This window comes from Solea senegalensis, linkage group LG3, assembly GCF_019176455.1.
Source record: "Solea senegalensis isolate Sse05_10M linkage group LG3, IFAPA_SoseM_1, whole genome shotgun sequence".
Taxonomy (NCBI): domain Eukaryota; kingdom Metazoa; phylum Chordata; class Actinopteri; order Pleuronectiformes; family Soleidae; genus Solea; species Solea senegalensis.
In genome coordinates, this window is record NC_058023.1 from 20943913 (window position 1) to 20953214 (window position 9302).

The 9302-nt window shown below is 42.9% G+C and overlaps 1 protein-coding gene across 1 annotated transcript; it reads left to right on the top strand.

The window, feature by feature from the left end:
* The first annotated feature begins 2530 nt into the window (after positions 1-2530).
* LOC122766195 (extracellular calcium-sensing receptor-like) lies at positions 2531-6690 on the top strand. The gene is made up of 9 exons (XM_044020875.1): positions 2531-2803; positions 2903-3197; positions 3423-3509; positions 3762-4031; positions 4205-4411; positions 4488-4757; positions 5054-5281; positions 5370-5493; positions 5722-6690. The coding sequence occupies exons 1-9, from the start codon at positions 2550-2552 to the stop codon at positions 6630-6632; spliced, it is 2646 nt and encodes an 881-aa protein (XP_043876810.1). The 5' UTR covers positions 2531-2549; the 3' UTR covers positions 6633-6690.
* The last annotated feature ends 2612 nt before the right edge of the window (positions 6691-9302 follow it).

Below are 9302 nucleotides of genomic sequence, written 5' to 3' on the forward strand. Positions count from 1 at the left end.
CTATGTTCCAGATGACCTTCACTCCGGGGTTCTTCAGTGGAGGCATTCCTCACCCCTAGCCTGCCACCCTGGGGTCACACGCACCCTGGCGCTCCTCAAACAGCGGTTGTGGTGGGCGACCATGGAGAGGGATACCAGAGAGTTTTTCGCTGCCTGTCAGGTCTGCTCCCAGAACTAGAGTCTCTGCCAAGCTCCAGCTGGTCTGCTTCACCCCCTACCAGTCCCTAAGTGACCTTGGTCCCACATCTCTTTGGACTTTGTCACTGGACTTCCTCCCTCAGACGGTAACACAGTAATACTCACAGTAGTTGACCGGTTCTCAAAACCTACACCTACAGTCGAACGGCCAAACTGAGCGGATGAATCAGGAGATGGAGACAGCTCTGCAGTGCCTCTTGTCCAACAACCCTTCCTCCTGGTCCAAACAGCTGCTGTGGGTGGAATATGCCCACAACACCCTCCCAAGCTCCGCCACCGGACTTTCCATCAGTCCAGGCCTTCATTCGCAGATGCCACTGCAGTTGGCTTCAAGCCTGCTCCACTCTGCTTCGCACAACGGCCCGGTATTAGAGAGATGCCAATCGATGTCGCAATCCTGCTCCTCCTTGTCACTCATGTCGGCGCTGCAATCACCTCATTACACTGACCTGAGTCTCCCCGCCCACTTCCACACCTGGCCCTCATTATCCTCATTAGCCTCCCATTCAGTCTCCCTTACAAATACAACCCATTCTCATTCACCCTCTGTCAGATCGTCATGCCACATATCCTGCTCATGTCCTGCCAGTTTTGCTCTGCCTAAGAGTTTTGCCTGCTACTTCTGCCAGAGGTTTTTCTGGACCTCTCTCCCTCAGTTAGTTAACTCCTTTGTTTGCTGCTTAAGTTTTTTTTTTTTTTTACTTAAAATAAAAACCTTTTTTTGGACACTTTGAATCGTGCTCTTGGCTCCAGTGTTTTCCCAGACCTAACAGCTCTTTGTTAGCAGTATTAAAAATGTGCAGCACACCAGAATATAAACAGATTATATAACACTTAGTGTGGCAAGCAGTGAGCCTTTATACCATGATCTGATATATTCCATAGGTCTGGGTCCAGACCCAGATTCTGTCCTGTCAGGATCCAGATCCGGAACCATCTGACACGTTTTACTCGGTTTTGGTGGCGATTACAATTTGACTGAGTCTTTTCTGACAGTGTTTCTACGGTTTCTACATGCTACTCAGTGAAAGGGACATCCTGCCTGTCTCTGATTGGCCAGCACTAGTCAGCCAATCACAGGCAGAGTAGGGTGGGCCTTCATTGAATAGATACGTGGAAAACGGCTGGTCAGAAAAGAGTGACAGCGGCAGTGACAGGGAGAGAGAAATGTAAAGGATAGAGAAGACAAGAGAGAAAAACGGCGAAAGTGTGAGTCAGTGCACCATGGCTTGTTCGAAACGGCTTAAGATTGACACATAAAACGGGGCTTTATCCATAATTGGTGTTCATGTTCATCCTTGGGGGATGAGGGAGTAAAGGAGGGGGCTGAGGACACACTGATATAATGGCATCCTCCTCTCTTGACATGTTTGCCTTTATATGCAGACTAGTGAAGATCGAGGTCTACAGGAATGGTGGCCTTAATGTGAGACAGGATGAGTCTCTCAAAACTCCCATCGTCTGTTCGTCATGGGAATTAAAGCAACTAGGTGATAGTTGTTCAAGCAGCTCACTGTGTTCTTAGGCACTGGAACGATGGTGGCTGACTTAAGGCAGGTGGGAAATGCAGACTGCAGTAGCGAGAGGTTGAAGATGTTGGTGATAACCTCAGGTAAATGACCTTAAGTACAGTGATTCTGTCTGCTCTGAAGATCGCCACCTGCTCCACTTCAGTGGGGGAATGGTGAAAGTGGAGTCCACGGGTCTCTGAATCTCTGGGGGAATTAAGTCCCAGCAGTTACATTTTAAAGTGTGCTGGTTACCACAATCCAGAACTCATGTTAGAAATAGGTGAGATTTCTATTCACAAATTGAGCATAAAGCCAGTTTGAGTGGTCTCGATAATCTGTGTGATGAAATGAAAAGACAGACACATAACAGCCCTCAATAGCCACACGCATTTGGTTTGAAACTAGGCAAAGGCTGCAGCCAAACTGAGTTCTCACACAGCTCTGTTTTTAAAGTTTCCCTTTGAAAAAACAACATAAAATCACAATTATTTATTAATCACAATTATCTTTCTTCGATTAAATACCAGGAGTTTTAATTACGAAGCTTTACATTCATTGGTCCTACAAATATTTCTCAGTGACAGCCAGATCATACTTACCAAGTTCCATGTCTGGAGTGTCCCTTCACATTTCCATATGCATGTTTTGCCTGTCCTTGTTTTGTTTTTTTCTTTACATAACACATATGATGTAATCATGACAATCTGAGTAGAAATGATGTTTATGTATTTGATAGTTTGCCCTCCCATATGACTGCCCATGCCCTCATTGGTTATATGAACATCACCCTGCATATAATAGTTAATAATGTTACATGAAAACAGGCAGCAGGGTTGAAGGATGGCAGTGATGGGGACATTCTTAGATAATTATTTTTCTTATGGCTTCTCAACATTGATCCTTTTCTCTTCCTCCATTTACTTGTCTTCCTCTTCCGAAGGTTTTTCATCTTGTAAATTAAGGAAACAGTTTCATCTGAATGGAATGCATAAGTCTGGTGATGTGATTCTGGGTGGATTGTTTGAAGTTCACTACACATCTGTCTTCCCTGAGCTGACTTTCACCTCAAAGCCAAACCCACTCAGCTGTCAAGGGTAAGTTTCACACTTGAACTCGATTAAATCTGTGTTGATGATTAAATTTAAATACATGTATTACTTCTCAGTGCTTAATCATGACATCTTATGTGCTAGTTTTGACCTTCCAGGGTTCAGACATGCCATGACCATGGCCTTTGCTATTGATGAGATCAACAAAAACACTAATCTGCTACCTAATGTGACTCTGGGATACAGTCTGTATGATAACTGTGCCACACTTGTAATTGGATTCAGTGCTGCATTGACCCTGGCCAGTGGTCGAAAGAAGGACTTTCTTCAAAAGGAAACCTGTTTGGGGACCCTTCCGGTCCTGGGGATTGTGGGTGATTCCTTCTCAACATTTTCTATCGCCACCTCTGATGTGATAGGTTTATTCAAATTGCCCATCGTAAGTGTTAATATACTGTATATGTCAGAATTTCACACATAAATATGTGAAAAATATGTGCATTGCTTCTCAGCTCAAGCTACTCCAACAAGCTGATAATTAGTAAGAAGTAACCTTTTTATTTTAGATTCTAAAATAATGCAATATTAAAATAATAATTTGAATGCTTTTGTAGCCATGAAAGAGAAGAAAATTCCCTTAATGTGCCTTTCTGTTTCATTGTAGGTGAGTTACTTTGCCACATGTTCCTGCCTCAGCAATCGTCAAAGGTTCCCGTCATTTTTTAGAACAATACCAAGTGACGCTTTCCAGGTGAAACCCTTGCCCTGAAACAAATATTATATAAAAGCCCAAATTAAATTTAGAGAGCCTAGAAAACTAAACCTTCCCAACAATTTGCCTTGGACACAGAAATAGTTTACATGCTTTATGCATAAATAGGTTGAGGAAAAGGGATGATGAGGAAATTTAACTGTGGTTTTATGATGACAAATGAAAATTTAAGTTCCTACTCACATATTATTCAGGTATTTACACCAATCACTGAACTATGTGTTCATTTAGGTGCGTGCCATGATTCAGATACTGAAACACTTTGGTTGGACTTGGGCAGGTCTGCTCATCAGTGATGATGATTATGGAGTCCACGCTGCCCGATCCTTTCACTCTGATCTGGGTCCAGCTGGTGGAGGTTGTCTGGCTTACACTGAGCTTTTGCCCTGGGGTGATAACCCTGCTGAACTAAGGAGAATAGTGGATGTGATGAGGAAATCTACAGCTCGAGTGGTGATTGTGTTTGCACATCAGATCCACATGATCCATCTAATGGAAGAGGTATCTATTGTGATGATTTGCTGTTTTGACTCATTGCTCACAGTTGAGCAATGAGTTATATTTTTTAAATTATCCTTCAAGCAACTTGGATTGTTTTCAACATGCTGTATAAATAAATATGATATGATTTGACTTGACACATTAAAGAGACCTTAAGAAACTGTGATGCGTAGGTGGTGAGGCAGAATGTGACAGGCCTGCAGTGGATGGCCAGTGAAGCCTGGTCATCAGCTGCTGTGCTCCAGACTCCTCACCTCATGCCGTACCTGGGTGGAACACTGGGCATAGCCATCCGTCGAGGAGAAATACCAGGGCTCAGGGACTTCTTGTTACAAATAAGTCCTGACCTACATCACAACAACAGAGATGGAAACAGCATGGTGAGAACTGAACCTTTCAGTTAGATCTGATTCTGCAAGAATAAAAATTAAATAACAAATCTTAAATGTCTTTAAGGTGAATCAGTTTTGGGAACACACATTTCAGTGTAGATTTGCACCACCTCCCGCAGGTTGGGTGGAAGCTGGAGGAGAATTGTGCACTGGACAGGAAGTTATAGAGAATGTGGAGTTTCCAGATGTTTCTAACTTGAGGCCTGAGTACAATATTTACAAGGCGGTGTACGCTCTGGCGTATGCCCTTGATGACATGCTGCGCTGTGTGGCAGGGACCGGACCTTTTATTGGACATGGCTGTGCTACTTTGCAAACAGTGGAGCAATGGCAGGTGTGGAATTATGTGTATTATATGAATTTAACATGTGTACTACTCGATTGTTGTTTATTGTGTGTATGTGTTTCCTGCCATAGATATGGGGTAAGTATAAAATTATTAACTGTGGTATTGTTAGATCTAATAGGATTGAATCACCTATTAAAAAATTGCAATAATCTTTAAAGAGGTCAAAACAGCAATTGCTCAATATACAATGTATACATCATATGTGTATATACCATATTCGTTATATTAACATGATTACATCCAACAAACATTTCACTCTAAATTATTTAATTCCATTTTAGCTCATGTATTACTTGGAAAAAGTCAACTTCACCACATCATTTGGTGATCAAGTGTCATTTGATGAGAATGGTGATGCCTTACCAATATATGACATCATGAACTGGGTGTGGCTCCCTGATGGAAGAACTAAAGTTCAGACAGTGGGTGAGGTTAAGAGGTCAGCCTTAAAAGGAGAAGAACTCACACTGGATGAAGACAAAATATTCTGGAACCTTGAATCCAAACAGGTTACTTCCTATATGTATTGCTACTGATACCTGTCAGCATTAAACAGTGATAGAATAATGGTTTTATTACACTTGATAAATCCTACAGCCTCCACGCTCAGTGTGCAGTGAGAGCTGTCCTCCAGGCTCCCGCATGGCCAGAAAGAAGGGGAAACCTCTGTGCTGTTTTGACTGCATCCTTTGCTCTGGGGGAAAGATCAGCAATCAGACAGGTCAATATACCATGGTATAGCCAATCATAGATCATAGATGGCTGGTACCACAATTACCATTTCTGGCATCAGTGGCCAAAATAATATGATGTAACCCATGGAGGAATAGGCTATGTGAAGGTGATATGTATAGAAAGAAACAGTCACAAGCCTACCTAGTAATTACTATTAATGTAGAAAACATGAAAAACAATTAAAATTGCAAGAAAATGTTCTCTCTTTTCTCAGACTCCATGGAGTGCACCAGTTGTCCAGAAGATTTCTGGTCCAGCCCCCAGCGTAACCACTGTGTTCCCAAGAAAACAGAGTTCCTCTCCTACCATGAGCCTCTGGGTATCTGCTTGACAACCACCTCACTGTTGGGCACATTTATCTGTGTTGTTGTTTTGGGCATCTTCATCCATCATCGCAGTACACCTATAGTTCGTGCCAACAATTCAGAGCTCAGTTTTCTTCTCTTGGTGTCACTCAAATTGTGTTTCTTGTGTTCATTGCTCTTCATTGGACGACCCAAATTATGGACTTGTCAACTAAGACATGCAGCATTTGGCATCAGCTTTGTGCTTTGTGTCTCATGTATCCTGGTGAAAACCATGGTGGTTCTGGCTGTGTTCAGGGCCTCCAAACCAGGAGGTGAGTCCAGTCTCAAGTGGTTTGGTGCTGTGCAGCAGAGAGGGACAGTTCTGTTTCTGACTTCTGTTCAAGCAGCAATCTGCACTGTGTGGCTTGTCTCTGCTTCACCAGTACCTCATAAAAACACCCAGTATCACAGTGACAAGATAGTTTATGAGTGCGTAGTTGGATCTACAGTTGGTTTTGCAGTTTTACTTGGTTATATTGGTTTACTGGCTGTCCTCAGTTTTTTGTTAGCTTTTCTAGCAAGGAACCTTCCAGACACTTTCAATGAGGCCAAATTCATCACTTTCAGCATGCTGATCTTCTGTGCAGTGTGGGTGGCCTTTGTCCCTGCTTACATCAACTCTCCAGGCAAATATGCAGATGCAGTGGAGGTATTTGCCATCCTGGCATCCAGTTTTGGCCTCTTGGTGGCGCTGTTTGGACCAAAATGTTATATAATACTCTTGAAACCAGAAAGAAACACAAAAAATGCCATCATGGGCCGAGGCACTACACAATGACAAAGGTTTTACTGCCATCACTGCCAGATCACAATAACAACAATAATCGCAATAAAGATGTGTTGAAAAAAAATCTATCTGTCCTTTTTTGGTATGAACAGAGTTGGAAATAAGTGATATGTTACAAATAATGAAGAATAGATGAACCAGCCCAAGGCTTCTAGAAGCTTCATTTGCAAAAAAAAATCCAGCTTTTAACAACTGAGTTGATCTGTCCATTTGAAAAGCACTGTCAATGAACACAGAACATTTGTTCATGGAGGGGCAATTAAAAGAGGCGAGAGGACCAAGGACAGTTTGTCAGTGTAACCCATGTTCAAAAATATTAATGAATAGTGCCAAACGTGTAATGTAAAATTTAATCAGACAAACTAAAAAGAAATAATAATAAATTAAGAAATTTTGAGATACATCCTGGTCAGGTGATCTAACTTCCTGTTTCTACATATGTCTTGGTCACTGAGGTCATTTCCTCTTTTCCACCATTCCATCTGAGAGCCCAGAGAAACACACACTGTTTAAACCATTCCACACAAAGAACCTAAATGTGCATAGAACTTTCACCAGTCAGCGGTGAGCTGTTGATTTCTGTTTTGATTTGACTGCTACGAACGTAAATACAGAAGAAATACCCCCGGAGTCTGCGAGAGCGGGGGCGGAAGATGACTCACAGATGGATAACTTGGCCAAAGACCCAAGAACAAAAAATACGATGAAAAACACATGTGCACCACCAGCATCCCAGAAAACGCTTCAGATCTGTCCCTGCATTGGACGAAAATAACAACCTCAAGAGGCCTAAAACAAAACCAAGGGCTCAAAGGGTGCTTGACTCAGGGAAATCAGGGACTTTGCATTGATAGGTATTTCCTGAGAAGCCAATCAAGTCAATCGAATGAAGTTCAGAGACTAGAACCTTACCAAAGTTCGCAGGACATCAGCCACCCTGAAGAAAGTGACTCAAGCACAGTGATGGAACCAGAGGGAGCCATGAAGCCCATCCAGCCTAAACTAGCAGTGGAGATAAACATCAGAGTTAAATGGCCAGCAGTCTCGGAGAATAAGCTATGGGAGACAATAAACACAGACCCGATCAGAGTCCTTGACAGGATGAAGGGTACAGTCGAAAGAAAACTCTATGGGTGACACCAACTACTCATACGGAGCAAAACGGTTTGGAATAAGAAGTCGAAAGGAAAAGTCCACCATCTGAGATAAAGTCCAGGCAACAACAGGAGATTGACCAACTGACCCAGGAGGGAAGGCAGCTCAAGAAACAGTGGAGAAAGGCTTATGAAAGTGAGAAGGAAGGCATTACTATTCTCCAGGGAAACATCAAAAACCTGTCTAACAACCCTGAGACGTGCAGAGAACCCAGGAAAAGCACGAGCAAGATCACGCTTCTTCAAAGTTCTGTACAAGTTTGTGAAATCTCTCTTCACCTAAGAAAAGGGAGGAAACCTGAAAACATCAAAGGATAAGTAAGGATGAGTACAACAGTACCTGGAAAGTATGTATATGGTTGAGAAGAAGAACGATCAAAACAACAATTCCAGTAGACATCCTACCAATCGATCAACCACAGCACCATATGGACTTCAGTCCACCTAAATGGAGAGAAGTGGATCAAGCAGTGAAGCAGGCAAGATCTTCATCAGCCCCTGGACCAAATGCAGTTCTGTACTGACTCTACAAGTATGCTCCTGTTGTTCTTCTGTTGCTATGGAAGCTAATTAGAGTTTCTGCATGGAGTTTGCATGTTCTCCCCGTGTGTTCTCCGGCTTCCGCCCACAGTCCAAAAACATGCAATGTGGGGATTAGGAAAATTGGACACTCTAAATTGACCATAGGAGTGAGTGTGAGAGTGAATGGTTGTTTGTCTCTATCTGTGTGTGGCCCTGCGATGGACTGGCAAACTATCCAGGGTGTACCCTAATTAGAGTTTCTGCAGATGGACTGACTGACTGACAGTCTACTCTCCGGCTTCCGCCCACAGTCCAAAAACATGCAATGTGGGGATTAGGAAAATTGGACACTCTAAATTGACCATAGGAGTGAGTGTGAGAGTGAATGGTTGTTTGTCTCTATCTGTGTGGCCCTGCGATGGACTGGCAATCTATCCAGGGTGTAGGATAAAGCGGTAGATGATGACTGACTGACTGACAATCTACTCAACGTAGAGGGCAAGATTGTCTTCACTGTCATAGCTCATCTGAAGAAAAAAAAACATACTGGTTAAATTGGTCCAATAGGCAAGAATCCTAGGATTCCCTGGTTGCCTTGAACATACCAGCATGATGGTTAAATTGGTCCAATAGGCAGGAATCTCAAGATTCTCTGGTTGCCTTGAACATACCAGCATGATTTGGCACCAGATCCAGACTGCTAAGAGAGAGGGAAAGAATCTCCATGCTGTCTTCCTACTTACTTGGCCAGCACATTTGGATCAGTCCCACACATTTTCCTCTCAGCATCCTTTGACTTCCAGTTACCACCAACCATCACAAACCACAAACCACAAAGTCCTATTTCCAAGATCTGCAGCTTTGTTTCACCTTGCCAGACTTTACCATTGCATGGCATTATGGCAGGTTGTACCATATCCCCTTTGGCATTCACAATGGCAATGGAAGTCATCATAAGGGCATCAAAGTGGGTGGTTTATGGTGA